Source organism: Entelurus aequoreus, linkage group LG03 (genome assembly GCF_033978785.1).
Source record: "Entelurus aequoreus isolate RoL-2023_Sb linkage group LG03, RoL_Eaeq_v1.1, whole genome shotgun sequence".
Lineage (NCBI taxonomy): Eukaryota > Metazoa > Chordata > Actinopteri > Syngnathiformes > Syngnathidae > Entelurus > Entelurus aequoreus.
In genome coordinates, this window is record NC_084733.1 from 69283319 (window position 1) to 69299403 (window position 16085).

The 16085-nt window shown below is 42.1% G+C and overlaps 1 protein-coding gene across 2 annotated transcripts; it reads right to left on the reverse strand.

The window, feature by feature from the left end:
* Positions 1–835: 835 nt before the first annotated feature.
* On the reverse strand, positions 836–12419 carry lysmd4 (LysM, putative peptidoglycan-binding, domain containing 4). Of its 2 annotated transcripts, none has more exons than XM_062040639.1 (3): positions 12296–12419; positions 2092–2354; positions 836–1990 (listed from the first exon to the last, which is right to left on the reverse strand). In XM_062040639.1, exons 2-3 carry the CDS (start codon positions 2344–2346, stop codon positions 1457–1459), a joined length of 789 nt encoding a protein of 262 aa, XP_061896623.1. In that variant the 5' UTR covers positions 2347–2354; positions 12296–12419; the 3' UTR covers positions 836–1456. The 2 variants fall into 2 exon arrangements, with proteins under 2 accessions (XP_061896623.1, XP_061896622.1); XM_062040638.1 differs by having other exon boundaries at positions 12234–12370.
* Between the last annotated feature and the right edge of the window lie 3666 nt (positions 12420–16085).

Below are 16085 nucleotides of genomic sequence, written 5' to 3' on the forward strand. Positions count from 1 at the left end.
CTGTCAAATTCTGACTTCTATTTGCTTATGCTGCCATCTGCTGGTGAAAGTGGATGCTTGCAGTTGGAGGTTTTAAAAGTGTGAGGCCAGAGGAAGACTTCAATGAATCATGATTATCAAAGGTTATTATTTGCTTGTATATTTTAAAAAAGACCCCACTATATTTACACCAATACTGTTTTATTGTCAGAATTTTTTTGTATGAATACGCGTCATTTATTTGCTCAAAACCTGTCAAAAGTTTTATCTGAAGTCCTGTCCGAGTGTATTTTGAAGTGAAATCTGACAGAGTACACCAGTCAGATCCGGTCTCTGAACATATAACATATTTCAGGTAACCACCCAATAAGGGTGGACAATTTTTTTCTACCATGCAAACATTTATTTAAAAAATATGCATATTTTTAAAATAAAAATACATTTAAAAAAAGGCACTTTTAGGCAGTTTCCATGCAAACAGGGTGGGCTTTTCCGACCTGTAACCTGTTTCGAAAAAGTTTCATTATAATTCTTACACCAAATTATACAGTGCAGGTGTTGCTTTGAATCGAGAATTGTGTTGACTTTTTGACTGCCTTGTGTTGGACAAAAAACACCAGAAGGCCTTGCATAGGTTTGTGTCAAAAGTGCTGAAATAAAAGTCCTGCAAAAGTATATATACCAAAAAATGAATATGCTTGCTCACACAAAGCTGGTATACACAAAAAGTTAAGTCCCTGAAGTTTTCTACAATCATAAAAGGTGCACATATCAGTATATACAATTTAAGGCAAATTTTATGGCATAACACATCAGGCATTGATTGGCAGTACAGGTGGAATTGAAAAAATTTGAATATCGCGCAAAGGTTAATTTATTCCAGCAATTAGATTTACAAGGTACACATTAAAATATGACGTGGGCTCATAACATGCAACTCAAGATATTCCAAGTCTTCTTTTGATATACTTTTTATGATTATGGCTTAAAACTTTGGGTTTTCAAAAACGGATCATTCTGATCATCAATAAAGGCTTGACATATCTCACTTTGCATGTAATGAGTTTGTATTACATATTGGTTTCACATTCAAAAGTTGAAATGCTGACATGAATTAACTTTTGCACAAGATTTCCAATATTTCACCTGTATGTTTCATAAATACCTTGTGGTCTAAAAGGTACTGTCCAAGTCACAATTATTATTATTATTGCACTGCATTACTATTGTAAACACTGCTCACACTCTTGGCTCTGAATTCAGGGATGACAAAAATAAAATGAGAAAAATTAATAAATAAACACTGAATAAACTTACGTTGCAGAAAAAAGGCAAGATGATTTTTTTTTAACCATTTTAGAAATTTCTGATTAGCGAAAAAAACATTCCTGTGTCAAATGAAATTGAAGACATGCAAAAACTTACAAACTTAAAACCAAAAGCACAAATGTTTCTGTCGCACTTGATGTTAAAGTGTCTATCCTGGTTCTTGGGAGTGGGGAGGTCCACTGGTACCAACGATAGTCCCTGAGCTGTTAGAAGACATGATAGACGACGCAATGCTGCCATCTGGTGGTGAGGTTGCCCCACTGTGTTTTGTTTTTAAGTAAATGACATAAAACAAGGGTAGGACGATGCCGATGAGGAGCATGGCGACCACGGCGTTCCACCACTGGATGCCACAGTCCGCACCAAGACCCTTTAGCTTCGGTCCCCTGAGACCCAAACTTTTGGGTTTGTCATCCAATAAATCCTCGTCCTGATCGTCTGTCATCTGAATCAAGTTCTCCACGTCGTCGTCCACCTCCACGAGAAAGTTTTTGACTTTGTGTCGATACGGCCGGGCTGGGTTCCACTCCTGAGGCGTACAAGTGGAACTCGGAGCTTCTTCTTGAGAGTCGACGTACGTCTCTGTTAAAAAGCTGTGCTTGGGGACCGGGATTTTTATAGATTTCAGTGCAAAAAAATCCTGCTCCTGGATGAGGTTGTTTACTCTCTTGATATCTGCCACCTTTTGAAAAAAAGTGCTCGCTAGTTAGGGTTGCAACTTTTTCTATAAAATTGGAAATAAAAGAATTGTATCTAATAGAGTATTGATAAGATCATCCCTACCTTGCAGCCATATTGCAATGCCAGCTTGTTGAGATTGTCATCGTACGACACTTTCCGTTCCAACAAGTGGACGTTCCTCAGCTGGTCCTGTTCCGGTTCAAAGCATGCTCGGGGTCTCATCTCCATCTCCTCTTCGTCCGACGACGTAGCCGACTCGTTGGCCTTACTGTTGAACATGTAAACCTGACCATCCGCGCTGGCGTGGACGTCCACAGGGGCCTGGAACGCCTGCGGAGCATGCTCCCCTCGTCGCATATTTCAGCCTGGAGAAGAAAAAAAAAGTGCGCAATTTTGACAAGCACAGAGCTCTAAAACCTGTGTGGTTCAGTCCCTGCTTTTGTTCCGCCCGGGACTCGAACCTGGGTCTCCGCATGAGAGATGAGCATGTTAGCTACTGGGCTGAAAGCCAGGGCTATCAACACGGTAACCAGCACTGCTCTTAAGGTTTACCCACGTCCACTGGCTGGCCTCCGTTAAAATCACAGGAAAGTTTGGCAATATAGTTTAACGTTACGTGAAATTTTTTTGCAATATTAAACCTCAGCTTATTATATCTGCCATCTATGACATCACAGTTATGACTGCCCTCAAAGGGCCACTCGTAACAGTGAATTTATGAATATATATATTAAGGGTGTGATCTTTTGGGCACCGAACGATTTGATTCAGAATTAATTCTCAAAATGTATTATTTTGTATAGTAATTATAATTAAACTTTTACATAACTGGTTCAGAATCAGAATCAGAATAGTTTTTATTGCCATTGTTTGAGAACGGATTCACAAACTAAGAATTTTTCTTGGTGCAATCGTGCAACATAAAACACATGTAACACAGAATAGGTAATAAATTAAGCTGTAACTGAGCTATCAGATCTTGTTATTGTTCATGTGCCTGATGGCCGAGGGGAAAAAAATGTTCAGGTGGCAGGAGGTGTGGGTCTGGATGGACCGTAGTCTCCTGTCTGAGGGGAGAGGAGAGAATAGTTTGTGTCCAGGGTGAGAAGAGTCAGCTGTGATCCGACCCACACGCCTCCTGATCCTGGAGGAGAACAGGTCCTGGAGGGATGGGAGCTTGCAGCCAATCACCTTCTCAGCAGCACGTACGATGCGCTGCAGTCGATGCTTGTCCCGGACTGTGGCGCCGGGGAACCAAACGGTGATGGAGGAGGTGAGGATGGACTCGATGATAGCTGAATAAAACTGCACCAACATCTCGGTCGGCACCTTAAGTTTACTCAGCTGCCGCAGGAAGTACATCCTTTGCTGGGCCTTCTTGATGAGGGAGCTGATGGTCGGCTCCCACTTGAGGTCTTGGGCGATGGTGGTGCCCAAGAAACGGAAGGAGTCCACAATGGAGACGGCGGTGGGAGAGTCAATCAGGGTGAGGGGGGATGGTGGGGCTGGGACTTTCCTGAAGTCTATGATCATCTCCACTGTTTTCTTGGCGTTCAACTCCAGGTTGTTGAGGCTTCACCAGGACGCCAGCCGATCCACCTCTCTCCTTTAGGCGGACTCGTCGCCATCCGAGATGAGCCCGATGAGGGTAGTGTCGTCCGCAAACTTTACGGACTGGTGACTGAAGGTGCAGCAGTTTGTATACAGGGAGAAGAGCCAGGGGAAAAGTACACAGCCCTGAGGAGTACCAGTGTTCGTGGTACGACTGTCCGAGACAATCTTCCCTAGCCGCACGTGCTGTCTTCAGTCCGTCAGGAAGTCATTGATCCAACTGCAGAAGGAGTCAGGCACGCTGAGCTGGTAGAGCTTGTCTCGTAGCAGTCCAGGGAGGATGGTGTTGAAGGCCGAGCTGAAGTCCACAAACAGGATCCTGGCGTAGGTTCCTGGGGAGTCCAGATGCTCCAAGATGAAGTAGAGGGCCAGGTTCACTGCATCCACCACAGACCTGTTGGCTCTGTAGGCGAACTGCAGTGGGTCCAGGAGGGGGGCGGTGATATCCTTGAGGTAGGGCAGGACCAAGCGCTCAAAGGACTTCATGACCACAGACGTCAGCGCCACCGGCCTGTAGTCATTAAGTCCTGTGATCCGTGGTTTCTTGGGGACAGGGACGATGGTGGAGGTCTTGAAGCAGCACGGCACGTGGCATAGCTCCAGAGAGGTGTTAAAAATGTCAGTGAAGACAGGAGCCTGCTGATCCGCGCAGTGTCTCAGGGTGGAGGGGGAGACACCATCTGGCCCGGGAGCCTTCCGCGTGTTGAACTTCAAGAACTGCCGGCGTACATCCTCCTCTCGGATGGAGAGGGCCTTTGATGAAGTCCTGTGATGTTCTTGGAGTCCTTTGATGTCCCTGGAGTCCTTTAATGAAGTGCTGGCGTTGGTGGGGAGGGCGATGGTGGGGGAAGCAGAGCTTTGATGAGCTGAAGGCCGTTCGTGATGACAGTAATGTGTGTTGAGGCCCTGAGCGAGAGTCCGGTTATTCAGGCCCTGGGGGGCTTTGGGCTTATAGTTCGTAAGGGCCCTTAGCCCTCTCCACACGGCCGCAGAATCATTGGAGCTGAACTGTTCCTGTAGACGGTTAGAGTACACAGATTTAGCTTTCTCCACTTCCCTGTTGAAGTGGTACTTCGCTTCTCTGTAGGTACTCCGGTCCCTGCTCCTCCACGCAGCCTCCTTTTTCTTGCGCAGCTGTCAGAGCTTGGGTGTGAACCAGGGCTTGTCGTTGTTATAACAAGCCCTGGTGCGCGTTGGAATGATTCGCGCCTCATTGAACTGTATGTATGAGGCCCCAGTGTCCGTAAACTCGTCCAGATTGTCTGTGGCCGCTCCAATTGCCTCCCAGTCTGTCACCTCCAAACATGCGCACAGCTCCCCCACAGCCTCAGCGGTGTACTTCCTAATGGTCTTCATAACAGGTTTAGCCAGTTTCAGTCTCTGTCTGTATGAAGGGATTAAGTGCACCATCACGTGATCTGATAGTCTGTGAGCAGCGCGCGGGACTGCTTGGTATACCTTACTTATTGTAATAGTGATCCAAAGTGTTCTCCTCTCTGGTCGGGCATTTAATAAACTGCCTATACTTGGGTAATTCCGGGCTCATATTTCCCTTGTTAAAGTCACCAAGCACGATAACAAGAGAGTCCGGAAAAGAACGTTCCACAGGTAAGATCTGGTCTGCAAGCGTGCGCTGAGCGTCATGCTCCGAGCATGATGCTCGTCCGCGCTGGGTGGTATGTAGGCAGCCACCAGTGTGAATGAAATGATCTCACGCGGTGAGTAAAAGGGCTTACAGTGAATGAAAATATATTCCAGAGCAGGAGAGCAGTGTTGTGTTATCACCGTCACGTCTGTACACTAGTTGTTGTTGATGAAGAAGCAGACTCCACCGCCTCTTGCTTTGCCGGAGAGCCCCGGATCTCGGTCCGAACGGAGAAGATGAAAGCCGTCCAGTTGAACCGCGCTGTCCGGGACACTCGCGCTCAGCCACGTTTCCGTGAAGCACAAAACACAAGATGAGGAGAAAACCTTGTTTTTTCTCATCAGCAAAGCTAGCTCGTCCATCGTGTTGGGAAGTGAGCGGATGTTGGAGAGAAAGATGCCAGGTAAGGGCGTGCACAATCCTCGTCTGCGGCGACGGACGAGGGCTCCGGCTCTCTTTCCTCTTCGGTGCGGTTTCCCTCTTTTGATCAAAGAATGGACCAAATCCGCAGCAGACGCTAAAATGACCGGTAATAAGTCCGTCGGGGTGATTGATCTGATGTTCAGTAGCTCTTCGCGGGTGTAAGAGCACGTGGACACACAATTTACGCACGAAAACAAACAAAACAGAGCGCACGATAGCACCGAGGCAGCCGTGATCGGCGCCATGACTGGTTACAACTTAAGTTAGAAAAGCTTCTTCTGGTTGCATGGAAATTGCATAAAAAACAATTTTTTAAGTAATTATTATCTTTGAAAATAAGTGATACATTTTTTTTTTTTTTTATAGATTTTTGAAAATTATGAATCGATTTAGAATCACAATGAATAAGAATCGCGGTTAGGATATAAATTTATATTTGGTGCCCCTCTAATAAATGTATAGGAATCCACCGCGTAATGATAATGTTACACAATTGTCTATGCATTTGATTCTAATTATTTTATTTTTTTACGCACACTGAAATTTTTTAAATAGGTTTTTCAATTTAAAAATACTGGCAGTTTAGTCAGCAGAATTTTACTGTGGTGTTTACAGCGTATTGCTGTGAATAGAAAAATGGTACCAATGTTTTTTCTATTTCTTTTGCCTTTTTTTTACAATTTGATGGATGACATGATTTGAAATTATTTGTCAAGCAGATATTTAAGTATTCTTGTTTTCACAAAAAAGATGTTTGGAATGTATGATAATGTAAAATTTGTTGCATTATAAGATAAAAGATATGCAACTGCATTCAGTACAAGTATGTTTCTGTCACAATGGAGATAGAAGGATAAAGTACTGGAGTTTGACACATAGGATCGCTTTACTTCTTTTTACACAATTTCGAATGTAATAACTTACTGTATGTACCACATTGTGCTTTTAGCATTTTTTTCCCACCTATTAATATTAACAGTAGTCAAGATATTTTTGCCCTTGTATCTTTTTTAAGTGTGGTAGTTAAAATATTTACTGCATTTAGTTAAAGGACGGTGACACTAGGACTATGGAACAGGTGATTTATATTTCAATTATTTGCTTAAACAAGAGGCAATATTATTTATGTTTTTAGGATAATAAATTAATGACAATGATATGAATACTTAAAAATAAGTTTTAATTAGCACAAAACGTTTCGCCATGCACCCCCTTGCCACTGCGCATGCGTATAACGGGAACATGATGAACAAATCAACTAACTCTCAGTTCTCAACTAACTCTCAGTTCAGTTTATTTCGAACTTTAGCATTACTATACAGAAAATGTTCTAACAGGAAAGAATCGCTTAACTAAATAAGGCTGTATTAGTGTATTTTGCCATTTTAATATATTATGTACTACACACAGCCAATCAAACGAAGTCAAAGTTATATTCATGAGTAAATGTCGAAAATCATCTAAAGCAGGGGTGTCAAAATCAAATACAGAGTGGGCCAAAATTTAAAACTGAACAAAGCCGCGGGCCAAGGTTGAACAAATTAACCTTTTAATAGGGACCCAAACAAGTTTTGCATTGAATATTGAACAAGCAAGGCTTATATAACTTTATAGTGACATGCAAAATCGAGTTTCAAATAATAATAATAATAATTCAAAAATATCAATGGCATTTCAAATAAAATTTAAATAAAAATTGAATGCCTGTTTTCTATTGGCAGCTTTCTGAGGTAAATATCAAAATAAACTTTTTCCACAGGCTAATAATAAATTTGAAAATAAAATAATAATTAATTAATCAAACATTCAAGCTCTGAAGTAGCAAGAGAAAGTGCATGAATAAAACGTTGATTATTGCTCAGTTTACTACACTGATTTGCTTTAACACTGAATATGGAACAAGCAACGCATATATAACTTAATAGTGCAAAATCAACTTTCAAAAAACAAATGAAAAAACATCAATGGTATATTAAATACAATTTAAATAAAAAATGTTATGCCTCTTTTCTATTTGCAGCCTTTGAGGTAAATATCAACATTAACTTTTTCCACAGGCTAATACATTTGAAAATAAAATAACAATGAATAAATCAACCATTCAGGCCTTTTTACTGCTCAGTTTGCGACACACTGATCTAATCTGATGTGCCCAAGCCAGATACCTGGCATCTTTTCTGGGATGCTGTTTCATTAATGTCAGGGCTCAGGTGGGCGGGGTTTGGTGGTAGCCGGTGGTGTATATTGTAGCGTCCCGGAAGAGTTAGTGCTGCAAAGGGTTCTGGGTATTTGTTCTGTTGTGTTACGGTGCGGATGTTCTCCCGAAATGTGTTTGTCATTCTTGTTTGGTGTTGTTTCACAGTGTGGCGCATATTTGTAACAGTGTTAAAGTTGTTTATGCGGTCACCCTCAGTGTGACCTGTATGGCTGTTGATCAAGTATGCATGCATTCACTTATGTGTGTGTAGAAGCCGCATATATCATGTGACAGGGGCCGGCACGCTGTTTGTATGGAGGAAAAGCAGACGTGACGACAGGTTGTAGAGGACGCTAAAGGCAGTTCCTTTAAGGCACGCCCCCAATATTGTTGTCCGGGTGGAAATTGGGAGAAATTCGGGAGAATGGTTGCCCCGGGAGACTTTTGAGAGGGGCACTGAAAATCGGGAGGGTTGGCAAGTATGAGTATTAGCGGTGAATGCGGTGGTAATACCGGCGGGCAAGCTCTAATGTTAATTTGATATTGCCTCAAGGGCCAAATGAAATTACACGGTGGGCCAAATTTGGCCCGCGGGCCAGAGTTTGACACCCATGATCTAAAGCATATCTACTTAGACCAGACCTGGGCAAATTAAGGCCCTTTGAGCTTTTCAATCTGGCCCGCCGGACATTCCCAAATAATTTGTTTAGATCTTTATGATGGAAAGTGTAGCTGCCATTATGATGTGCAGTCATGTTTTGTAATGACTGTAAGTCTTCAACTATACAAAGTATTTCAATGGTTGGAATCTGCACTTATGGATGATATACCAGTAACTATGGTAATCTAATTAGTTACTATGGTCATCTAATTAGTTACTATGGTCATCTAATTAGTTACTATGGTCATCTACATCACAGCAGCTCAGACGAGGCACCTAGCAGTGTGGGCGGGAAGCGTTTCCACAGACGTGGAAGGAGATTTTCACAACAAAGTTCTAAAGCTTAGTGATATATAGTACTTTATTGATCCCTGGGGGAAATTCAGCAAATATCAGATATATCAGATTGTAGGTGGGTTTATTTTGTACCCTTCACGTTCATATTTCACTGTTTGTTGCATTTTTGTTGCGTTTCACTTGATTGTAAAATATGTCGATCGAAAGGGGGGTGTGACATTCATATTTTGTCAATATTCAGTGTTTTATCATTCATAGAAAAATTAAAAAATTGCATTATGTTTTTTAAGGCGGTCTGTCATAACATTTTTAGCACTCAATGAAACATTATTGTGAGGTTTTGTATTAGTGTTCCTAAAAATAGATATACAGGCCCCCAGACACATTTTTTTCTCTAGATGTGGCCCCAGAGTCAAAATAATTGCCCAGGCCTGACTTAGACATTAGATAGCTGCAGAGCAAAGTAAAATACATACTAATACATTTTAAACCGGTTTTCGCGTCATACGCATGCGCAGCAGTGAGGGGCCGCACATCCCATCCGAAGGCCAGCGACGTCAGCCACCATAGACATCTTATAAGTAGACGCAGCATCGACCGCTACTACCTACTGGCGCTGACAAGACGCAGGGCCGCCATCTTGGAGTGGTGATCCGCTCCACTCAGTGCAATTCATTTGGCAGGACCAATGAACTGTCAGCGCATTTAATTAATCTTACCTCACCGAATACCACTGATTTTCACGCGTTTTTTTGTCATACGTGTAGCTATGATAAAGGACACATGTTTTGGCGTGTTTTATTATTCATAGTTTGCTTAACAGTAATAGAATATTCTTATATGCTATAAGTGACCAGACGTCCGAGATCAAAACTGGGAATATAATCCCAGAGACAGGGGGAAAAAAACGGTCAGCTATTTTTAAGTTCAAGAAACAATATGATTAGGATATATATATACATGCGTATATCCTACCTATGTATGAATACATTATATATCTATATATTTTACGGACCTATAGACTGTATCTCTGTTGCTGCAGCAGCAGAGAGTTTATTCTGTCTTGACACTTTGTATTGATATTTTGTATTACATTCTTCCCTTAAATGATAATGTTTACAGTGATTGTTTTATATGTATTTTTTTATGTATGTCGCTTTGGATAAAAGCATCTGCCAAATACTTAAACATAAACATATAAACACCTGAAAGTCTTTATATCAGCTAAAACCACCAATCTGTTTCACTGGATTCAGAATAAAACCAAATTCTGTCTTACCCAACAATGTTACTATTTGAATATTGTTACTCGAAGCTAGACTAAATTTAGACTTGTATAATTCTGTACAGCCACTGTCCATCTGATTGTCTAGTTAGCTAACATATATTACCCCCCACCCCCCTACACAATCTAGACTGTGGTCCTACATTACCTCCCTGCTTGGCACTCAGCATCAAGGGTTGGAATTGGGGGTTAAATCACCAAAAACGATTCCCGGACGCAGCCACCGCTGCTGCCCACTGCTCCCCTCACCTCCCAGAGGGTGATCAAGGGGATGGGTCAAATGCAGAGGAAAAATTTCACCACACCTAGTGTGTGTGTGACAATCATTGGTGCTTTAACTTTTACCCCTGTTGGCTTTTACAATCTGTATCTTCATCATTTATTTCAACTTTGTGTTATTCAAGTATGACATTTTTAAATTTAATTAATTTCATTGACAAGCAATTCTATTATGGTCATACTCTTGTTTGCTAGCGGCTACGATTTCAGTACTATTGAAGATCTTTGCTCCTTCTCAACTCTGTGGTAATATTCTTTTCACAAAATACAAAATACAACCAATAGTACGTTAATGTTAAATCTTACTTGTGAACCTTAAGAAAGTCAATGACTTCACTATAAAAGTGGGTGACATTGTTATCACCAGGAAAGATTAGGTCACCTACCTAGGTTCCATTCTGGAGGCTAATCTTTCCTGTGATAAAATGGCAACCAAGGTAATCAATAAGGTCAACCAACGAACGAGATTTCTCTATAGAATCTCCTCTCTGGTCAACAAAAGCACCATGAAGATTCTAGCGGGAACTCTCGTTCAACCCTTTTTCGATTACGCATGCACCTCCTGGTACCCTAGCACCTCCAAAACCCTCAAATCTAAACTCCAAACATCCCAGAACAAGCTAGTCGGATTACTTCTAGACCTCCACCCCAGATCACACCTCACTCCTACCCACTTCTCCAAAGTGGGCTGGGTCAGGGTGGAGGACAGAGTAAAACAACTTGCACTGAGCCTAGTCTATAAAATCCGCTACACCTCCCTGATACCGAAGTACATGTCAAACTACTTCCTTAACGTAAATGACCGCCATAACCACAACACCAGGGGGAGCTCCACTAACCAAGTTAAACCCAGATTCTGACCTAACAAAGGTCTTAACTCATTCTCTTTCTATGCCACATCAATGTGGAATGCGCTCCCAACAGGTGTAAAAGAAAGGGCATCTCTATCCTCCTTCAAAACCGCAAGAAAAGTACACCTCCGGGCAACTTCAACCGTAAACTAACACCCTCCCCGGATTGTAAATAATCAAATGTAGATACTTTTTCTTATGCCTTCTGATCTCTCTCTCTCTCTCTATGTCCACTACTTGCGGTACATATCCCACCAAGTCAGACCTACACTGTTTCAATGTCCATTTCTCTGTTCTCAATTGTTGATGACTGAAGTGATGATAACAACCAAACCTAACCCCCCCCCCCCCACACACACACACCCCCCCCAGATTGTAAATAATGTAAATAATTCAATGTATATACCCTGATGATTATCTTGTGTGATGACTGTATTATGATGATAGTATATATCTGATAGTATATATCTGTATCATGAATCAATTTAAGTGGACCCCAACTTAAACAAGTTGAAAAACTTATTCGGGTGTTACCATTTAGTGGTCAATTGTACGGAATATGTACTTCACTGTGCAACCTACTAGTAAAAGTCTCAATCAATCAATGAAAAGTAATCCCCCGATTCCTATTTTCAACAGTCCGCTCATTTGAGCAGGAAAACGCTGAACACCATCTTTGTTTTCTATCTGTCAACTGTCAGTTTAGGCTGCTCGCCGGCTCATCACCACTTCAAGATGGCGGCCGAATTTCTCGCGTCACAGCAGCCAATGTTGCGTCTACTTATAAGATTTCTATGTCAGCCACTGCCTGTTAGCTTTAGCGTAGTTAGCATGCTAGCTGTAAGCTGCTAACATGTGTTCTCCAAGCACAGCAACGCCAGGGACATGTTTCACTTCTGCTACGGGCGTCTCAAGAGCTCTTTACTCCGGTAAGCAAAGGTGCGACAAACACAACCACAACGCCGTCGTACTGTCAGGGTTCCAAAGTAGTTTACCTTCAGCGACTGAGGCCACCTCTTCTTTCTAAATTGGCTACTTTGTAAGCTAACAAACTTACAAGTTGGTGTCAGTGACGGCAACAACAGGCTCGACTTCTTCTCTGTGGGCGGCCACAGGACGCGCGAGTCACTACTGCCATCTCGTGTTCATTTTTGGAACAACAACAAGCCGTTTAAGTCGATTGAAAAAGCAGCAATAGTGCATCAATTACTGATAATTTTCGTTATATATTGAAAAACATTTAATTGCAATACTCAAATTGATATACATCATTCTATTATATCATGCACACCTGCCAAATGTATTAAGATCCAATACAAATAGTCTCAAACTGCACTTCTTTTATACTGAAAGTGTATATCCTCCTGAGACTCAGCAGTCAGCAATGCATTGTTCTAAATATTTTGACAGCCTTATTTCAAACTAAAATCTCACTACAAGAATAACATCTACAGGACAGTGGAGAGAACATCCTGGGCTTTACAGTGATATACAACCCCCCCCCCCCCAATAAAATAGAAAATCTGATATTCTCAAAATTAATAGTTTGAGGTGGTTTTGGTAACCTCCAGTCATTTTTAACATACTGAAACCCCAATTATTCCTATGTCCTCTGTGGTTGACGTAAACCTTTAAATGGGTCTTATTGTGATTTCTTTCTTTTGACATAATAATTATAGTAATAATAATAGATTTTATTTGTATAAAGCACTTTATATTGAATAAACAATCTCAAAGTGCTACAGTGTATTAACAAAAAAATAAAATAAATAAAAAAAGATAATAAAGAAATAAAAAAATAAAAATAAAAACTAAAGCAGCCAAATAGTTATAGCTAGTATGCACATATCTAAAAAAAGGTTTTTTTTTTGTTTTTTTTTAAAAAGAAGGGCTTTTAAGCCTTTTTTAAAAGCATCCACAGTCTGTGGTGCCCTCAGATGGTCAGGGAGAGCGTTCCACAGACTGGGAGCGGCGGAGCAGAAAGCCCGGTCTCCCATTGTTCGTAGCTTTGTCCTCGGAGGTTGGAGGAGGTTACAATCCCACTGGATTGTGAGTTTTTCCTTGCCCTTATGTGGGATCTGAACCGAGGATGTCGTTGTGGCTTGTGCAGCCCGTTGAGGCACTTGTGATTTAGGGCTATATAAATAAATAATAATAAATGTTTTATACTTGTATAGCGCTTTTCTACCTTCAAGGTACTCAAAGCGCTTTGACGATATTTCCACATTCACCCATTCACACACACATTCACACACTGATGGCGGGAGCTGCCATGCAAGGCGCTAACCAGCAGCCATCAGGAGCAAGGGTGAAGTGTCTTGCCCAAGGACACAACAGACGTGACTAGGATGGTAGAGATTGAACCCCAGTAACCAGCAACCTTCCGATTGCTGGCACGGCCACTCTACCAACTTCGCCACGCCGTCGTATAAATAAACATTGATTGATTGATACATATAAAACACTTCCTTGTGGTGTACATACCATGTAATGGTGGTTCTTGTGTCAAAATTTTGCATAGGTTGGGTTTTACAGAGCGTTTCCAAGCTGCTTTCTGACTGTCTCTTCAGGAAGCGCCGTTTTGTGGGCCGTCTTATTCACATGCCTCCACTTTGACAGCGTCTTCCACCCGCCATCTTTGTTGTAGTTTTTAGTGCTTCCAGATGGAGTCTACTGACATTTATAAGTTCAAACTATACACTACTCTGTATTAGAAATTGCAACAGTGGAGGATGCATGTGCATGTACCAGCCAGTCTGCCCCACAAGAGGATAGTGAGAAAAAGGAGGAACTACAATGGCGGACTCGCGCAAAGCACTTTGGGTACCATATATGGATAATTCGCTGACCGATGGGAAAAAAAACGTCACCAATGGGGCAACATTCCAAACGGCTTGTTTTCCGGAAGTGGGAGGGAAGACTATATTGTTTTATAAATATCTTTGCAATGCCTCCACGGTTTGATTTCAAATTTGATTGCAAAATGTATTATGCAGATAATTCGAAATACACAACAGCAGGTGGGCAGCACAGTGGAAGAGTTGTTAGTGCGTCTGCCTCACAATACGAAGGTCCTGAGTAGTCGTGAGTTCCTTGGGATCTTTCTGTGTGGAGTTTGCATGTTCTCCCCGTGACTGCGTGGGTTCCCTCCGGGTACTCCGGCTTCCTCCCACCTCCAAAAGACATGCACCTGGGGATAGGTTGATTGGCAACACTAAATTGGCCCTAGTGTGTGAATGTGAGTGTGAATGTTGTCTGTCTATCTGTGTTGGCCCTGCGATGAGGTGGCGACTTGTCCAGGGTGTACCCCGCCTTCCGCCCGATTGTAGCTGAGATAGGCTCCAGTGCCCCCCGCGACCCCGAAGGGAATAAGCGGTAGAAAATGGATGGATGGACAACAGCAGGTACCAATGGGTAAGAAGAGGTGGATTTGCATAATAGGGCCCCTTGAATATAAATTGTTAAATAAGGTATCAGTATCATTCATGATATGACCGAAGAAGTGTGGTGTCCATCCATCCATTTTCTGCCACTTGTCCCTTACGGGGTCACGGGGGCGCTGGAGCCTATCTCAGCTGCGTGATTTACAAAATGTCAAAATCAAAAAAACCTTCAACTTTCAAAACAATTTTCAATGATAAGCTACTGGCCTTCACATTTCGTGTGGTTGTTTGCAGGTTTCAGAGCATTGTTTTTTTTTTTTATTGCAATCAGAAATACTTTCATAGGCAATAGCGCCTCCCCTTGATGACTCTCATAGAATTCTGCATGTCTTTACCCACACCTGCAGATTCCAACAACTGACGAGTTATCTGAAACATGAAAACGCACAGCGTCAGCATTTTTGATGAAAAGTATCCTACAGCTACCGTATGGTCTTCAGCTTCCACCATGTACCCTCTGCCAGCAACCTGCAGTTTTCCACCTTTGTTGGCAGCTGCAGTCCTGCTGCTGAAAGCCTGCATCAATAATTCACAGCTGCATGCACGAGAAGATTTTGGCAGGAGCCTGAGGTTTGGTTGGCAGGTGTTTGCTCGCTTGCAAGATCTGCACGCAGAGGTGGAAACCGCAGAATGTTTGGCCAGAGGCGCTCGGGCCACAGATGTCTGAGATAGCCTAGTGGTGATGGAGGCTGCAAGTGGTAGCTTTTGCTTGGAAGCAGACATTGAACATAGTGCGGTTCGTGGGGGGTCCAATTTTACCCAAAGACGTCAATAAATGACAGGGCGCTTTATATCAAATTTTACCACAAACTTTTGCGTAGCCCCTTCCTGCTCGTTCACTGAAAGCAATGTAGCAAGCCCAGGGGTCTGCAACCCACAGCTCTTTCATGCCTCCACCTGGTTCCCTTTGGCTTTTAAAACATTTAAATTAATGACTATTTAATTAGATTTTTTTAAAATTTAATTTAGTTTGTCTATTTTAATGTAACTGTTTTTATTTTAGAGAGTTTGTGATCTGGCAATATTTTGTCTATCGAAATGTACGTAACATCCCCTATGCGTCATCTTTTGCTGCCAAGCAATTGTATTGTTTTTAACGGCCAACCCCCGCCAAGCTAGCAATGGACAAATCAAAAAGAGAAACATTTCTGATGAAAATAGAAAATGTAATGCTTCATGGACATATTCATTCGCGCTCACTGTTGACAAGGTTGGTTCACTTGTGTGCTTAATATGTAGGGAGAAAATTGAAATGTGGAAATACATTTCCAGGACAAACACACAGCATTCACGGAACAATCCTACCGAGCTGGAGATGACTGAAAAAGAGCAGTTTCGGCACTGCTGCGGAAAGCTGATCAGAGCAAAAATACTTGCTGAGTCGCATTGGCGTTGTTAGGCCTA

What these genes read in the sequence shown, in the direction of transcription:
- lysmd4 (XM_062040639.1), bottom strand. Translation starts at nt 2,346, where the DNA reads ATGCGACGAGGGGAGCATGCTCCGCAGGCGTTCCAGGCCCCTGTGGAC. An exon ending in CATTGCAATATGGCTGCAAG is followed by an intron (nt 1,991 to 2,091) that starts GTAGGGATGATC and finishes TTTTTTCAAAAG; the next exon opens with GTGGCAGATATCAAGAGAGT.